Here is a 17,266-nt window from a genome sequence, read left to right as displayed (position 1 = left end):
CCCAGCCAGCCTACACTATCGGGGAGCATTTATCCCTCAAAAAAAAAACCAAAGAAGCAAGCACAGGAGATGTTTAAACAAGCCGTTTTGAGGCAACACCTGCAGTTTCTTCCAGGAGTCTTTTTGCAGGCTGTCAGCTGTAAGGGACACTAACATGCTTGGCAATGGCCTCCCCACCACCAAGGAACCACTCTCTCTGGACCGCATCCTGAACCCCACAGCCCATTTATTCCAGAGAGAGAAAGTGGCACATCTTGAAGACCCACAGTACCCAGGATGTGGGTGCATGCTTCTGGGGACACCCATGGGGTGAGCAGTGTGTGGAGATCCACTGGCACTGGGTCGCTTTGATTTCCACGATGAAAAAACATGGGGGGAACCCCCCCCCCCAACAATTTCCCTGGAAGAATCCAGCAAAATACTGCTCAGGTCTGGGTGGAATTCAGCTGGAGGCTTCAGCCTGAGCTGCAATAAGCAGCCTTGGGGATGTACAAAGGGGCTGCTTTAAGGAGAAGACTGATAATTCAAATTTAAGCACATACAAAACCTCCATGTAACAGGAAAACATTTAATCAGACACTCGGCACACCGCTATGTCAGCAGTTCCAGGGGGAACCCTTATAGCTGCAGGCATGTCCCCCACCATCCCAGCTCTGGGTTCTCCCCGTTGCCAGCCAGGCAGGAGGGATGTAGCCAAACATCCAACTCCTCCAATTTTACCCAGACCTCACAACACATATATCGTGGCTCCTCTGCCTCCCTAAAGCACAAAGCAGGAAATTACCTGACTCGGGAGCTGGCGAAGCCATCCCTTCACAGAGGAACCTCGCTGCTTGCTTTTTATTAAGGAAAAATGAGGGACTGGCTGCCTCGCTGCAGGTTTGGGACAGAAATAGCGGCATAGCAGGGACTGACCTAAGCCAAACCACTCTTGCAGACAGTGACTCCTCAGGAGAGCTTGCCCAGGCATCTCAAGACCCTCTCAGGCTTTGGGCATGGGCTCCTCTGGTGACAGCAGCAGGTCGAAGGGGACAAGAGGCCGGACAAGCAGCCGCACCTCGGGGCCGACAGGGTTTGCCCGCAGGTTGAGGCTCCGCAGCGATGCCATGGAGGCCAGCTTCTCCGTTGGCACCTCTGCAAAAGAGAAGACTGAGGTGAGCATCCATCTGGTCCCCAGCTGCCAGGGAATTCAGAGTGGCAGAGGGGACAAAAGCTGTGGCTCAATCGGCAGCTGGGAGCAAACCCTGCTCCTGCCAGCCTCTAGGCTTTTATCAGAACCTAGACATAATCAAATATTAAATTATACCACTACTCAAGCAATTGTCTGACAAGGTGCAAGCACCATGACATTAAACATGGACACTGCCCTCCAGTTCTCCCAGTACTAAAAAAAAAACCCCTGCTGCTATTCAAAGACTATTTTATTCTCAGTGTTGCAATGCCCAGGAGACCTCACCAGGCTAATGGCGGAGCACGTGCTCTTTGGCTTTGTTGGACAGGCTGCAAAATATCTCTTGGCTATTGCTGGGTATCCTCTTATTTTGCAATCTCCATGAATTTTCATAGTTTAGTTTAGAAAGGGTTTCTAAAGGAAACCCCTTTCACATTAAAAAAAGGTGCAGGTCTCATGGATGTTTCCAATGTGAATCCACGAAGAGCAGAGAAATGAGACCAATATGAAAGCCTAATCATTAAGATAATTAAAAGATGATATATTGAGATTTTTTGTTACAAATCACAATATTTGGGGCACCTGTCTGAGTTTACCAAGAAGAGTTTCTTTGTAATTTGGCCACCAAAAAGACAAGAGCCTTTTCTATCGCCAGCTCTGATTTCTTCTGCCACAATACTTGAGGCAGAATTATGGTGTTGTAATTATAGCTGGGCAGGAGATTCTGTGATTTTAAACCATGAAACTTATTTTATGCTGGAAAAAGACTCGAACACCTTGATGGATTTTTTCCCTTTCTCCTCCAGAGAGCAGTGCTATTTTCTGCGATACACGTTTCTTAGCAGCGTGCATCTCATCAGGCTGAGCTTCAGACAGATTTTTTTATACCCCTTCTTTACAGAAGATTTGTTCACCACCAATCCCATGTATAATTGTGCATTTTTTTCCCTTGATGCATTTTTTTTTTTTTTTTTTGGTATTTCTTCCTGTTTAATATCTTCTAAGGCTATGCAGAGTGATAAACCCCCACTTTGCTTAAAATTAGTGAGTTAAGTATTTTAGGGAGCCAGCCTTGCCCAGGGTGAGAACAGCTCAGCTCTGCAGCTTAATTCAAGGTACAGAACAATGATTCACCCTGGCATGAAAAAACAGGCAGGGCATGAAGTGAAGCCTACAGCTATATATCCGTGCTGTGAGAGCCACAAACCCCTCTATGAGCAACCCAAAGCATCACTTGCCAGCTCCTCAATAAATAAAGTCCTTGCTTTTGAGTCTCAGTTATGCATACTGGCTTCATCAGTTGGGCAAAAGTAGGAAAAAGAGGCTTTGTTAATAATTAAAGCAAAGAGTAATTTTTTTTAGATCAGAATATGATAATAAGTGACTGAAAAACCTAGCTCCTTCAGATGAAAGGGCTGCCAAGGCTTCGGGAGGCATCTGAGGAGATAGATATGAAAGGGCTGCAGAGGCAGCTAGGGAGTTAGGTAATGAACACTGACAGTCCCAGAAGTCTTGCAGCCATGTACATCTGCAAATTGAAGGTGGAAGAACTCTGCTCAGGTCGGCAGAGCCACTCTCTGGTCACCTTTCAGCATTACCCACATCCTTTGCAAGCCACCAGCCTCCTCCAAATCCACTGGTGGAAACACACTCTCTGGCTCCTCTGCAGCTATTAACAGAGATGCATTTTCCATACCATTATCCTAAATTAAGAGTGCTTCTTTGATGCTCAGGAGAACAAAATTAGCCACAGTTGCCCCCAGCAGTGACCTGCCCAGCCTTGGTAGTAGTTTCCAGCATCCCCCTTGTTATCTCAACATCTTCTGCATTAAACCATTAATCAAGGAATAAGGGAAAGAGAAACTGGAACTTCAGGCCCCCAAAAATCCCCATGGATTTGGGAGCTGAAAATGCTAATTTGGTAAGACTGGTTCACAGGGAAAGAGCTAAAAGCACTGATATTAATATATATATGATTACGCTCCAGGGTGAAGAGCTCATTGAGATGAAAAGGGCAGCTCATGGCACTAAATGTCTCCTTTCACAGAGCCCGCATACTCCAGGTAGGCATTAATTAATCTCCTTTTACTCCTGTTTCCCTTTAGCTGGAAAACATTACCTACCACCTCCAGTTCAGAATGCCTTAGTAAGTGACTCAGCCACCTTTTTCAGCAGGTGCTTTTACATCTGTTTTGCAACCCTGCTTCAGTACCACTGAGAAAGCAGAGGAGGACAGGTAGGACCAGCACATGGCTGCTGCAGTGCTACAAACCAGGTGATTTGGAGCCATCATGCCTATGAGGAAAGCTATAATCCTTCCCCAACCTCCACCTCTACCCATAGCATATAGAGCATTCTTCTCTTGTCTGACAGTCTTTTATCTGGAGCAGAGTCCTCAACTCATTATTGGTCTAAGTGGGACAACCTGGCTCCCAAATTATAAAAGGCACCAAAATGCAGCTTCTGCTCCCTCCTGTACTGCTAAGGTAGCTTCTTCCTATGTTGGGCTGGCTGAAGGTATGTGGGTAATACAGATGAAAAACAGCATCAAGATGAACTTTCAAATATCTCAACAGCTTTTCTAAGAACATGTTGGTTGCTCTTTGTGACACCCTGCTGCCAAAGCATGGTTCTCAGCTAGCCGTAGCAGGTCAGTTGTACATGTGTGCAGGAAGGAAAGAGAAAATGCTCTCTCATATAGTCTGATTCAAGATCTCTTGGGGTGAAATGAGTGTCCTGCTGCAGTATTCCATGTGTGAAGGGCTCAATCCTACTTGACTGTTAGAGAAAATATTTGTGCCAGTTAAATTCAAGCTGATAGACTTTCCTTAACTCTCCCTCTCCTGTTGTGCCAGGCTAGTGTGGGAGGAAAAGGTGTGTATATAAATACAAGCTCATAGATAATACATAAAACTGTATTAGCATATAAAAATCCATATATATCTATATAAATGCAAAGTCATGTGCAGATGAGCCTGGGAGGTATTTGGGAAGGGCTGGCAGGAGCAATGTGATTGCCCAGACTTTTGTTTCCTTGGGAAAAAGGGCTGCAACACCCCAGCTTTCTAATCTCTACTTTTTCCCTTTCCAGAAAATGCTAATCTTGCCTATTTCTGCAGCCAGACAACATTATGCTTGCTACTAAGATATGTCCCTAAAACACTTTAGCTTGAAATTGTTAATTTCTACCCTGTATTTTTCCTGAGCCTGATAACAGCAGCTGAGGGGAGCCTGGTGGGAGCTGACCAAGCCTGGAAGCTGGGTTTTCTAGCCACCTTCTCCCCCGGGATTAATTCCACTGGGTACAACCCTGGATGCAGCCTTTCCTCCCTGCGTTTAAGCAGGGAAAAATGTAACAAGAAGCTGTATTCCCTTCTTGCAGCAGCCTGCTTGCACAAAATGAGTGGAAAATACACTCTTTGGAGACCAAGACTGATTTAAGTCAGCCAATTAAGCTCAAAAAGTGATGGAGAAAACTGAGATAGCTCTCTACAGGAGGCAGGAGAGAAAAAAAGGGGTGAGGAAAAAACATGTATTTTGCTGGCTGTCATGGAAGCAGTATTTAACATCTTGTGTTTCTACAGGCATGGCCAGGGAGCAGCTGATGCTGTTAATAAAACTTGTGTAGCAGGGAGCAGCTTCCCAGCAGCAGCTGAAGCCATCCTAGATAAAACAGCAAAATTGAGTGGACTTGATATTTGCCTCCCTGGGGATCTGTGTGGGCTGTGGGATGCTCCAACCTGGGCTCTTGGAAAGCTCATTCCTAAATAAACTCTTTTATCTACGTGCAGCAGCTGTCCCTTTTGCCCAACTTCTGGGAACTCCAAAGGCTTCAGCTTTGCACATGAAAGATTTTCCTCCCACTGCAGGGTCAAGGGATGAGCAGCTCTTACCGTTTCTTTGATTTTTTTATTTTTTTTAGGGGATTCTGTAGTGTTACAGCTCCTATTTGCTCTGGGAAATGTTCAGATGGGCTTGTGCCCTTACTTTGCCTGGCAGCAAACATTCCAGCCCTGCATCCTTAGGGCTGGGTTCTGCAGTCAGGTCTATTTTTTATTAAATCTGGTGATTGAGTCGCAGCTACAGCTGCCTTTGGGAGCCATATTCCAGTGCACTGAATGGGGTAGCTTGAATGAGCCTTGATTCCCCCTGTGCCTGCCACAGCTTTGCCCCAGGAGGCAGTACAAGCATTAGCAAAAGCAAGCAGCTAACAAGGCTCTGTCTGTTTAGCATCTCCCCGGCACCCGGGTGCCCTTCCCCCTGCCAAATTCATGCTCCTGTTGCTGGATCACTAAGCAGTCTCTTGGCCTGGCTACATCTCAGGGCATGTTGGACCACAAGAAGAGCTTCAAACCAGCATCCCTCCCTGCCCAGGGATGTGGATCAGCATCACCGCTGGGAGGGGCAGTTACGCTGGGGTGATGCTTATCCTCACTTCCAGTAGGAAAAGGTCCTCCTCACCTGTGATCTCGTTCTCTTCCAGGTCGATGGTCTCCAGGGCAGTGACAGCGGCCAGGGCCTCAGGGAAATGCCGAAACCTGTTGCGGGAGAGGTTGATGGCCCGGAGGTGCAGCAGGGAGGTGATCTCCTCAGGCAGGCGGTGCAGGTAGTTGCCTGCCAGGTTGAGCTCTTGGTTTGGGGAAGAGAGGAGAGAGTTGATGGGATGCAGAGGGGGAGAAGAAAGGGGGGGTGGGCAAGGAAAAATAATTAATGCATAGCTTAATTTACAGCCTCTGTCCCCCATGAGCTGCCAGGTCCGGCAACGGATTCCAGCACCTGGATTCCAGGTGCCAGGATTCCAGCACCAAAAATGGGATTTCTTGCTCATCCCAGTGGTTTGCCATTGTACTTTTGTCTGTTGTGAATACTGTTTTTAGGATTGATAGGTTTCTTGGCTTCCTCAGGCTTTCCTAATGAAACCCTTGCAGCATTTTGCCAGCAGGGGCTGTAGAAATAAGTAACATTACTTAGTAAAGTTGGTGCAATTCCCTCCACTGGACATTTGTCATGGTTTAAAGCTAGTTTTCTACCTTCACATACCTGGACCCCTTCTGAGGTATAAACAGAGTGGTGGAAGAAATGTATCTATATGTGAAAAATATTTATTCTACAGAGTTTAACCCTCTGTGATGCTCTCTCACCCCCCTTGTAGAATGAGCTCCTGTGTGGCCAGGAGCAGCACTTCTGCATGGAAGGCCATTAGCCATAGGAACAGGAACCTAACTCCCGCTGCCCCAGCCCCTTCTCCAGTGACACAGATCTTTCTGCTCTATAAATACCCATGCAAACCTCCCTGCCCCTCCTAATACCTGGTATTTATAGGTCCTGCCTTATTCAGCCTATTGCAAGGCTGTTCACTGGAACAGCCCTGCTGAGGCCCAGCATGTTCATCACTGGAGTGATTTGTTCACTGACAGAGCAAAGCCCTTGCTGGGAAGAGACCTTTTCCCCTTGGGGCTCACTGTGCTGTCTAGAAAATGAAAATTGATTTCCTTTGCTCAATGTGTTTCTTTTCCCAGCCTAGGGGAGTTTTCATGGGTGATGCTCCAGTACAACACAAGAAGCTTCCCCAGACACCCACCACAGTGGCACTTGTGCAGTACATTCTATGAGCAAAATATTTGCCTTCAAAAGCTGCCAGAACCCGCGGTGCTGCTGCAGGCAGGCAAAGCCCCAGTGCAGTCGCCGTTGTTCAAAACCATGGTGCTGGGTGATCTGGATGCTTGCGTGACCGTGCTTTAGCAGATTAGCTTCTGGTTGCTTTTGCTGGGCTCCACAGCATGGCACCAGCCATGCTCTGATGACTGTCCCCGTCTCCTGCAGTGAATGAAGAGACATCAGCTAACACTGATGTCTCACGATGGGGCTAATCATCCAGCAGCAAGCCACCGTGCCTTTTGCAGCCTGAAATGCCCCGTCTTGGCCATGCACCATTATGCCCAAGCTGCCTTTCCTGTCCTCGTTCAACCCCAGCCTCATCCTTGGAGGGAGCTGGAGGTTGATGAGTGACCCTGCAGCAGCCTGGAAGGGCATGAGTTTGGGAGGGTGGGTGAAAGAAAAACTAGTCCCCCCTCTTCTGCAAGGGCTGGGAAGGGTTAAGAAAAATGGATCTGAGGGGAATGGAGCTATAGCTCGAAATGAGAGTGTGTATGTGTAGAGAAGCAAAAACTGCAGTGGGGAAGCTCTGGTGCTGTGCCCCTTCTGCAGCAACCTGGGGGCTAGGTCCTAGGGTTTGGAAGTGGCCGTTGTGAAGCAGTGGGGCTGCCCCTTACCTCTCAGCTGGTTGAAGGTGGTGACAAATCGGTTGGTGATGGACTTCAGCTCGTTGTTTGCCAGGGAGATGCAGTGGATCCCCTCAGTGACGCTTCTCATGGCTTTGTAGATGCCGATGGGGAAGGTCATCAGTTTGCAGTTGGCCAGATCTGCCCCAGAGAGACCAAGGCATCTTATCATGCACCCCAGCTGGGATGGAGCAATACTTTCCATCTTGTTTTCCACTCTTTAATGCTTGATTTGCTTGTCTGGGTGCTACCACCCATGGATGCTGTAATATCCTCTGCCATACTCTTCTGTCTTGCAGGGATCTCTGCAGTTACCTCCCCAAGCACCAGTACTGTGTTCCCATCAGCAATGCTGAGGCTGTTCTGCCTTAGGTTCATTCAACCCTAAGTCACATTGCAAATACTGCCATGGTGCACAGTCCTTCTGGAAAACCTCAGCCAGCCTGTCCATGTCTAATACCTTCACAACTTCAGAAATCCCCCTCCACTACGTCCCTAAACACCAGGGATGGTTGAGCAGCGCAGGGATGCCTCCTCCACTGCTGACTGGGATGGGAATGGAACAGGGCTTTCCCTAAACATGTTCCTGGCTGGCTTTCTCATGGTGATCGGTACTTTTCCATGGCAAGCGGTGGGGAGGGGAAAGGGATTTGGCTGTGCTTCTCACCTGTTGGCAATTTTGTTTTACTCCAAGGTGTTTCTGTTTCTCTTTTTGGGACATGCCAGAGGATGGAAACCAGCCCTGTAGTGCTCAGCCTTAGCTCTGCTGCTTATCCTCTCCCCAAAGCCATGGCAGGGGCTGCACAAGCTCTGTCCTCCCCTGCTTATCATCTCGCTCAGGAGGATGTTGAGCGGCTGAGTGATGAAGCTATGACTCTCAGCGTATGCTGGTTCATACCCCAGGGCTGAGAATCCAGCATGAATAAAAATGAGCGGTTTTCATCTCTTTTGGTGAACTGCGCGTGGGTCTCGGATATTAGCTAGGAATACGGAAATTGCAGAAAAGCACAGATTGACAAAGCGATGTTGGGAAAGGTCTGGCTCCTGCCATTGCTTGCAAGGAGGGACTGTACCCCTGGGGCACGTCCCAGTGCATTATATGCCATTACTGGGAACCCACTCAAACTTGTGGGAGGGGGTTGAGCAGCTTTTGGGGGAACCACTCCCCTCCCCATGGCCGCAGGAGCCTGAGGTGGAGCACCCAGAAAGGGGCAAACAGCTTCTTATTTTTAGACTGTGGCAGCAAAAAATAGAGCACTGCTCCCAGATACCCGATCCTTCCCTGAGCCCCGAGCGGGAGCCGAGCTGCAGCAATGGCCTTACCCAGGGAATCCGTTTTGTTCTCCACCGTGTCATTCACCTTCCTGGCTACTCGGGCTACTGCCTCACCCATCCTCTTCTGCATGCGGGCGCCTGGTCCCGCTGGGGACGTGCTCTGGCCAGGGGGATCCACGGCTGGAGGACGAAACCAGTCGCTTGGGCCTCTCAGGAGAGTCGTGCTAAAAATAACCGGTGGGATCAGTGTTCCCGAGGAGGGAGGGAGGCTGTGCTGGGGCTGGCTTTGCTCTAAGGGTATGAGATTCACAACTTTCAGGATGGTACATTTGCGATACGGGGATACATCCCCTTTCCTGGAATGGGACATGGGGATTCATCTCCTTTCCTAGTGATCTGGGGCTGGTGTGGCCCTTAGAGCACAGGACTCACAACTTTCCAGGTTGGTACTTTGGGATATGGGGATGAGTCCCCTTTCCTGGTGGTCTGGGGGTGGAGTAGCCCTTGGAGTGTGGGATTCCCAACTTTTTGTGTTGGTATGTTTAGGATATGGGCATGTGTCCCTTTTCCTGGTGACTTTGATCAGCTCCGCTCAGCCAAAATATTTTGGGAGAAGGAGCCCTAAGCACTACGACGGGCACGGGTGATTCCGGCGTAAGACGGGACCTTTCTCCGCACCCGTCAAAACTCTCTTCCCACGCCGGGAGTCGAACCCGGGCCGCCTGGGTGAAAGCCAGGAATCCTCACCGCTAGACCACGTGGGAGGGCGCGGATAACGCCGCCTGCCCCCGCGCCTGCCCCCTGGCGGCGGTGGGCGCAGCGCGGCGGCAGCGGGGGGGCGATGGGAGGCGGCGGAGGGGGGGAGGCGGTGCCCGCTCCGCGCCGCCTCCGCGGGGACAATAGCGCGGGGCCATGTCGTCCGCCGGCGGCCGCCAGCCCAGCCAGAGCCGGGCCATCCCCACACGCACCGTGGCCCTCAGCGACGTGGCACAGCTCCCCCCGGACTACTGCACCACCCCCGGCGGCACGCTCTTCTCCACCACCCCGGGAGGTAAGCGCCGGGGTGGACGGGGCCTGCGGGGCGGTGGCCGCGGGGCCGCGCCGGGGGAGCGCACCCGCCGCCCGCCCGCCTCTTTAAACGCCACCTATCGCGGGCCTATCGCGTCTATATATCGCATCTACATAGCGCCTGCCGCCGGTTGTCCTTAAAGGAAGCAGGGTGTAGTATTTTTCCGGGGCGTAACGGGGGGCGCAGAGGGTCCCGGCCGGGGTGGGAACTGGCCCTCGATAACGGGTGGCAGGCGGCCCCTGTGGGACGAGCTGATCAAAGCTCGACGCCCCGCGAGGTGTCGGTGGCGAGAGACGGGGGGCTCTGCCACTTCCCGCTGGGATCCCCCGCGGTGGGAGCATCCCTCGTCCCCGGCCGGGGGAGAGGAACACGGGACATTTCATGGTGCCGCATCCGTCGGCATGGGTTCCCGCCCCTGCCGTGAGTTTGCCAGGCTTCCGCACCGGACAGCGGCGAGCGCTCCGGGGCAGCTGATACCCAGGTGCCACTGGGGGTGTTTACCCAGCGCGGAATTATCGTCCGCCGTGCTCAGATAAGAGCGGGCAGAGCGGCGGCGCACACCCCCTGTCCTCCCCGCCTATCCTTGGGCTGCGGCAGAGGTCCTGCCGGGAGACTCCCCCTGCAAACAAGCGCTGCCGGGCCGGATCCCCCCTAGCCTCCTCTCATCGCCCCCCCCAGGCACCCGGATCATCTACGACCGCAAGTTCCTGTTGGACCGCCGCAACTCCCCCATGGCCCAGACCCCGCCTTGTCACCTCCCCAGTATTCCCGGCGTCACCAGCCCCGGCTCGGCCGGCGAGGAGCCCAAAGCGGACGCCAACAACCTGAACCACCAGGAGGGGAAGCCATCCATGGGTAAAGGACCCCGGGGTGGGGTGGGAGGATTTGGGATGGGAAGATTTGGGGTGGGGAGTGACCGCCCTAACACATCTCCTTGCCTCTCGCCAGGGGACGACGCTCAGTTCGAGATGGATATCTGAGTGGGAACCACGGAGAGGCAGCAACTCCCCAGACCCGTGCACACCCCATTCGGCTTAGCAGGATCCATCCCGGCAAGACAGAGGCAGCAGCGGTCCCCGCCGGCGTCCGTCTCTCTGCTTGCCTCCCTCCCTCTTTCTGGGGGGCACAGCTCTGGCTTCTCCCCTTATTTGGGTGACCAGTCCCAGCATGTGCCGGACAGAGCATCCTTCTGGATCCAGCCCTCTTCCTCCTCCTCTGTCCGCTGACATCCTGATAGCCACTGGGCTTCTTAAAACATCCCTTTGCCTCTTCTGCTGCCTTATGCTTCCGCCCCCAAAAAAACATCTCGTGTTACCCTAAACCTCCCATTGCCGGCAGCTTGACGGTCCAGAGCTGCGTCATCCCCTTTGCCTCTTCTCCCAGAAAATTTGGGCAGCCTTCTGGGAGGAGGGGAAGAGCATCATTCCTAAAACTGAGCGCCTGCTTGCACACCAGGGAGGGGGGTTTTCAGTTCCCCTGGGACCTGCTGGCATTCAGTGGACATCAGTGGCAGCCTGTTCCCTTTGGTGCTTCAGGGGTCCAAGTTAGTCCCTGACAGTGTCGGGCAGCATGCCCGCATCTCTCTCCTACCCATATTTCTTCCATCATGTCCTTTTGACCAGGGGCTGTATCCCCAACCCACCCAGCCAGGACTCAAAGTGACATGGCCATATGTTACAAAAAATGACCCCTTACTTTTATGGTTTTGGTACTAAAAAGGGGAACTTTACCAGCAACGCTTCTTTTTTCGGGCTGGGGATGAGCGCCTCTGGGAAAGTGCTTTTCTTTTTTACACCCCACCCCCCTTTAAAATGTGAATAATACAGGAGCAAAATCCCTTGGCGCTGTTGAATGTCTCAGGAATAGCTGGGTGCCCGGGGGGGGTGACATTGCAGGGCTGCAATGCTGTGGCCGGAGTGCTGCAGTTGCAGGGTGCCAGCGTTGCTGCTGTCCTCCACTTGCTTTTCGTGCCAGGTCTTCCCCTGGCAGGGCAGTGCTGCTGTGCATAAGGGGTTTCCATGTTAACCTCCCACCGCCAGCGGCTTTGCTAGCCTGGCACATTGTGGCCATCCTGCCTGTGCCTGGCATCTTGAAAACCCCCGGAGATGGGATGTATTTTTTCTCCTTTCTTGGTGTGACTCTTGCCTTGAAGAGCAGCATCCAGTGAGGGCATGCATGGCAGGGAATGCCTCGGCAGTGCCATGCTATGCCCCCTGATCCCACCAGCCCCCCTTTTTGTATTTTTACTGCCTGTTGGGAGCCATAACAGCTTTGAAACCTTCTCAAGTGCCATTTATCAGTCCCCACCTGAGTGCCTGCTCCATCCATTCTCCCTCCCTTGCCAGGATTGTCCCCCCCTGGTACCCAGCCCCAGGGACCTGTCGCCTGTCGGCATGGTGGCTCTGCGTGACAGGGATGGGAATGCCCCACACTGACATCTGTGCTGCAGGCTTTGTGCACTTTCTGTCTGGTAATTTATTTCTCTAGGAATGTTTGGCGCAGGTTGGCATGGTGGCTGGTTGCGAGCTCCCATCTTCCAGCTGCCTTTCTCCATAGGGGGTGCTGCTGCTCATTTTCGGGGGAAAAAGGCAAAAACCCCAAGGGAATGGGGTGTCTCTCCCATCCTTTCCCTTGCATGGGTAGTGCTCAGTGGGATGGAATGTGAACACGTAGCTGGCCATCGTAGGCGCACGAGTGAGTGAGTGCAAGTAGAAATATGTATATGCGTGTGGGTGGGTGGTGATAAGACACACACAAATATATATATTATATATAAATAAATATATTTTCCTTAAAGCAAAGATCCTAGGAGGTCTGTTAGGTCCTCGGATCGAGGAAGGGGCAGGGGCTGAGGACATTCTTTGCAGAGCGGGTATGGCCACCATGGATGCAGGGACCTGGCACCCTCGGCACAGCCACTCGTTTTGGGAAGCCTGCTCTCCAAGGAAAAAGTCAGAAACTATCCAAGGACAACTTAACTTACAGGAGCCGGAGGGAAACCACTTTTCCCCTAAATGCCCCCTTTCCCAACCTCCCTTTGTAGCCATTCCCCCATCCCAGCGACTTTCTTCCGGTTCTCTTTTATAACTGGGCTCGGGACTGAAGAGCAGGGAGGGAGTGCCTGGCCTCGCTGGGGCAGCTGCTCTGCTAGTCAGGGTATACATTTGGGTTTTTTACTGTCTCTTCAAGCAGGTGTTTGGGAGGAGAAAAGCTCTCGCCAGTGGTTGCTGTTACAGTGAAATCAATAAAGATTTTGGTCTATTAAACTAAGGTGCTGGAGGTTTCTTCTGACTGACTCAGGGTACGGGGGGATTTTCCCTTCCCTTCAGAGCAAACGCCTCCTGGGCTTCACCCTCCTTGCAGGCCAACCCTCCTTTCCTTATATTTTAGCTTTTAACTTTTTCCCCTCCCAAATTCTTTAGGTGAGTTGCTTTCCAAATTTCCAGTTTGGAAAAAAGGGGATCCAGGCCAAGGACAGTAAATTAGGAATGAGCCCCCACCTCTAGCTGGGCGGAACTTAAGTATTACGAAGAGTAGGGGAGGGTCAAACCCAGAATCAACAGCCAAGGGTTAAGGAGGGACTGGCTGCAAAATTTCATGTACAGAAAAATCTGGTTTTACCATAGAAAGGTCTCCTATGTACAAAGTTGCTGCAAATTTGTCATTTATCCTGCACCACTGGGTGCAAAAACCTGTATAAACCTGGGCATCAAACTAGAGAGGTGTCAAAGAGCATGGGACATGTCCAACCCAGACTCCTGTCCTGGGTTCAGCCTGGGCTTAAACCAATGACCGCTCCAAACATGCAAATAAACCCCTGAAGTTAAGCCAAGCTGAAGTTGCAATCTCCCAGCAATTTCCCACATTGCTGCTAAATGCACGGTTGCATCAGCCCGGGGTACCCCCAACCAGCAGCCCCTTCCAGCTGATGTGAAAGAAGCATGTGCCATCACACAGCACTCATCCCTGCCTTGCAAGTGCTGGGCAAGTTCAAATGTCAGTTGTGCTGCTAAAGCCATCATGTAAACTGGGTTTTAGCTGCTGGGGGCTGCAAAGCTATTGCAAACCCAGAGCTGTCTCACCAATCAGTGCTGGCCAAGGAGAGCAGATGGGTACAAGCATGGGGGTACAGCCACCCCCACCCAGGCTCCTCCCTGAGGGCCCTGATGTACCTTAACAGCCCCAAGCAGACACACCTGGAGACCCCTATGCCCAGGAGCATGTTTAAGCCCAGCCCATGACCTGACTGCTCCCTTAGCCCATGCTGCAGCCTTGGCTGCCTCATCTCTGCTGCTCCTGGAGGGACCTAGCCCCACTTGTGCCCTTGCAGGAGGCCTGTGCTGATGCAGGCATGTTGCCACAAGTTGTCCTGGTTCAGGATGATTCTCACTGTAAGTATATATATATTTAAGTTATAAACCACGTAGGAGCAAAGTCAGCCTTTTTTTATACCAGCTACTCTGTATGGGAGGGCGGGGGTGTCTGTGCAGCAAAAGCCTTTTTCCACCTAGTAGGAAGGAAAAGGTGGGTGGGAGCAGGGCATTCCCTCCCTCTGGCTGCAGCCACATCCTAAGGGGACCCACCTTCTGTGGGTGTCTCAGCAAACAACCAGCAACACCCCATCCCATGCTGTAACACCCCTGAAAACGCATCACTTTGGGATGTGGACTTTGTGTGAAATACCGCAGTGGCATGCCACATTCCCAAACTTCCTGCACCTGCGCAGGTCCCATGGGTGAAGCTGGGAAGGGGGCACCAAGGGTGCCACTGACATGGGTTGGGGGGCCCCTTGCACACCCCGGATTGGCCACACATGGTGTGGTCCTTCTGTGACCTGCCATGGATGTGGGTGCGTATGGCAGCAGCGGTGCCTCTGCTCTGCTGGGAGCCCAGGGAAGGGTTGTCACATCATGCTGTTACCCAGGTTAATATTGAATTATTATTATTAAATTATATTGTTATTATTATTATACTCTTGTTCTTGCTCCTGGTCCTGAGTTTAGGAGTGGGATGTAGGATGGCAGGTGGAGAAGGCAGTGAGGAAACCCTTTCCTTTGGAGCAGGCACCGCTGCTGGTGCAGAGCACGCGTGTTGCACGGCTGCTTCCTCCTGCAGTTTCTCCCTAACTTCTGGCTCTGCAGGTTGTTTCTTACCTGAAGTCTCTGTTAAGGGGTGCCTAAAGCCTGCTGGTGGAAACAAACAATCCAGAGGAAAGTTGTGTTGCTTGGAAACAGGCAGCAAGGCTTTGTGAAAAATAAAAGAGAAGTAAGACATTTCTCCTTCCACCGCTGAATGGGAGCGGTGGATCCTGGGTTCCTCTTCTTTTGGTCTGAAATGTTAGTGGATTTTGAAGGCTGTGTACAGAGGAGAGGAGCAAGATGAAAAAAAATGCTGATGAGGCATTTGGGAGCTCCCCTCTTCTGGGTTTGGCGTTGTCCATGCAATGCCAAGCTTAGGGGAGCAGCAACTGTTTTCTTCCTGAATTTTGGGGTGCCCTTTTTTCTTTTAATCCTGGCTTCCAAAGCACCTGCAATGAGGTGCATGTGTGGGGGGAGCCCGCATGTTTGGTGTGCTCCTTGGGGCAAGGGGGAGTTTCTAGATGCTGATTTCGGAGCTACAAATGGAGATTTTTTTTTTTTTTTAAAGATAAAATTTCAATCTAGGACTGAAGCTGTCAGTTGATAGCGAGCTCTAAATGAACTAAACCTGGGTAATTTCACATGCAGCAGCGTGAATGAAGCCTTCATTGGATTTATAGCTCTGGATTTGAGTTTGAAACTGGAGCAGTTGCCGTCTGCACGTGTGACTGCTGGGGTCTGCCCCGTGGCGTTCAGCTGTGTGATTCAGCAGAGCAGCTCAGGAAAGGGTATTTTGGCTGAGCCGGAGGCCGGGAGCCTGGCTAGTATCTAGGATCCCGATTAACAAACTTTCCAGCTCTGCTTTCCAGCCGTTACCATTTTCGGACTGCCTCCAGGCTCCGTTTACATTCCTGGCCCTCCTTCCCAGTGCCGGTGAACGTGTTAATGTCGTTTTTCTCTTTTTCCTTCAGTCTGTTGGTGTCCCATAAACACTTATTTGGCGGTGCCTCCCGGAGCAGTGAAGTGGTTGTGAATGGTGCTGCGCATGAGCAAGGCTGCAGTGCCGGGGCATTTGGGGTCTCTGAGGGAGGTGGGGCTGGGGTCCTCCTACATGGTCCTCCTACCCAAATGAAATAGGGGAAGGCAGCGGGAAGCTGAAGGACTTGGGCTTTTATGGATTAGCTAAAATAGCATCTTTCCATGGCAGAGTAAGTGCAATGCCTGTTGGCAATGAGGGAAGCTTGAAGTCACCTCATGGCTTTACTCTGTGCTGTGATGGAAACTAGCAGAAGATGAATAGACCTTGTTGCTGGCCCTGCTGGTACTGGCAGAGTCATTGCAGGAACCCACCATGGTACCTGTATGTGTCAAGGAGCAGCTGGGTGTGCAGCACCCAGCACCTTATTTCCTGAGATGTTTGAGTGGCTCAAGCAAGGAGGGGTTGCTCTGAGACTTGAGGGGCTGGAGCTACCCTGGTGTTTCAGAGGGCGCCTCCAGGTCTAACACTCTCTCTACCATGCCCTGAAAGCCTCCCACAAGGTGGGAAGGCCAAGCATGGGGGCTCTGCAGATGGCTTACTTTTAAGCCAGACTGCTGTGTTCGGGCCTGTGAAAGGGACCCAAGCTATGTACCCAGCTCCGTTTAGGGGGGCCACTTCCCACCCTACCTGTGGTTAAGAGCCCTGGAACCTGACCTGAGAGGAGATCTTCTGGGGCTGGGCAGGGGGGTCTATCTCCAGCAGGCTGCAAGGAAGCTTAAAATTAGCAGAAAGCACAGGTTCCTCTGTAAGCTTCAGCTCTCAGCCTGCTTTGAAAGTTGTGCTGAGTGCTTGCAGAAGTGAGTGCTGGACCTCTACTTTCCCTGTGTGAGTTCTGGGGAGCAATCCCCCTTGGCATGATAAAGCAGGGAGGTAAGGGCTCCCTGCAAGCCACTTCATACCAGTCCCAGCCTGGATCCAGCAGTATCCCTTGCCCTGGTCTCCATTACACACATCTACTCCCTCCTCTTCCATTTCTGGGAAAGAAAAGAGCATTTTGGCTTTGAGAGATACAGGTAGTGCCTTGATGCTCCCAAAACTTGTGGTGTCTTTCTGAACCTGGCTGAGATGGTGCCATCTGCCAGTCTCCTGTCCATCCAAGGGGGTTGACAGAGGAGGGGATGTGAAGAAGCAGTGTGGCTGGGGGATGCTATGTGCTGGGGGTCCCTGAGGGCATGGGTGTGGTGGCTGGGAGATGCTGCATGCCAGGAGGTCCCTGAGGGGGATCTGTGCTGCATACCAGGGGGTCCCAGAAGGGGTGCATGGGTGTTGTCTGAAGGATGCACTGTGCTGTGGGTCCCTGAGGGGGATCCAGCTAAGGGATGCTGTGTAGCAGAAGGTCTCCTCAAGGATCAG

The 17,266-nt window shown here is 51.9% G+C and overlaps 2 protein-coding genes and 1 non-coding gene across 5 annotated transcripts; 1 reads left to right on the top strand and 2 right to left on the bottom strand.

Annotated features, from left to right (window-relative positions):
• Positions 1-952: 952 nt before the first annotated feature.
• Positions 953-8,872, bottom strand: LRRC20 (leucine rich repeat containing 20). 3 transcript variants are annotated; one of them, XM_030487675.1, is made up of 4 exons: positions 8,776-8,872; positions 7,444-7,593; positions 5,633-5,800; positions 953-1,134 (listed from the first exon to the last, which is right to left on the bottom strand). In XM_030487675.1, the coding sequence occupies exons 1-4, from the start codon at positions 8,855-8,857 to the stop codon at positions 983-985; spliced, it is 552 nt and encodes a 183-aa protein (XP_030343535.1). In that variant the 5' UTR covers positions 8,858-8,872; the 3' UTR covers positions 953-982. The 3 variants fall into 3 exon arrangements, with proteins under 3 accessions (XP_030343535.1, XP_030343534.1, XP_030343533.1); XM_030487674.1 differs by lacking the exon at positions 5,633-5,800 and having other exon boundaries at positions 8,776-8,857; XM_030487673.1 differs by lacking the exon at positions 7,444-7,593 and having other exon boundaries at positions 8,776-8,857.
• Positions 8,873-9,419: 547 nt separating this feature from the next.
• Positions 9,420-9,491, bottom strand: TRNAE-UUC. The gene has a single exon. It is a non-coding gene; the product is annotated as a tRNA-Glu (tRNA).
• A 97-nt stretch (positions 9,492-9,588) lies between these two features.
• EIF4EBP2 (eukaryotic translation initiation factor 4E binding protein 2) lies at positions 9,589-13,066 on the top strand. The gene is made up of 3 exons (XM_030487672.1): positions 9,589-9,778; positions 10,475-10,651; positions 10,745-13,066. Exons 1-3 carry the CDS (start codon positions 9,640-9,642, stop codon positions 10,774-10,776), a joined length of 348 nt encoding a protein of 115 aa, XP_030343532.1. The 5' UTR covers positions 9,589-9,639; the 3' UTR covers positions 10,777-13,066.
• Positions 13,067-17,266: the final 4,200 nt, after the last annotated feature.

The sequence above is a fragment of the Strigops habroptila genome, chromosome 5, assembly GCF_004027225.2.
Source record: "Strigops habroptila isolate Jane chromosome 5, bStrHab1.2.pri, whole genome shotgun sequence".
Lineage (NCBI taxonomy): Eukaryota > Metazoa > Chordata > Aves > Psittaciformes > Psittacidae > Strigops > Strigops habroptila.
Note: the sequence above shows the minus strand (reverse complement) of the source record. Positions and strands in the feature narration are given on the sequence as shown.

Excerpts from the sequence above, each read along its gene's own strand:
- LRRC20 (XM_030487675.1), bottom strand. The coding sequence starts at position 8,857 with ATGCAGAAGAGGATGGGTGAGGCAGTAGCCCGAGTAGCCAGGAAGGTG. Across the intron at positions 7,594-8,775 it reads GAACAAAACGGATTCCCTGG|ATCTGGCCAACTGCAAACTG; the intron begins GTAAGGCCATTG and ends TCTCTGGGGCAG. Across the intron at positions 1,135-5,632 it reads GGAAGAGAACGAGATCACAG|AGGTGCCAACGGAGAAGCTG; the intron begins GTGAGGAGGACC and ends TCTCTTTTGCAG.
- EIF4EBP2 (XM_030487672.1), top strand. The coding sequence starts at position 9,640 with ATGTCGTCCGCCGGCGGCCGCCAGCCCAGCCAGAGCCGGGCCATCCCC. Across the intron at positions 9,779-10,474 it reads CTTCTCCACCACCCCGGGAG|GCACCCGGATCATCTACGAC; the intron begins GTAAGCGCCGGG and ends CGCCCCCCCCAG. Across the intron at positions 10,652-10,744 it reads GGAGGGGAAGCCATCCATGG|GGGACGACGCTCAGTTCGAG; the intron begins GTAAAGGACCCC and ends GCCTCTCGCCAG.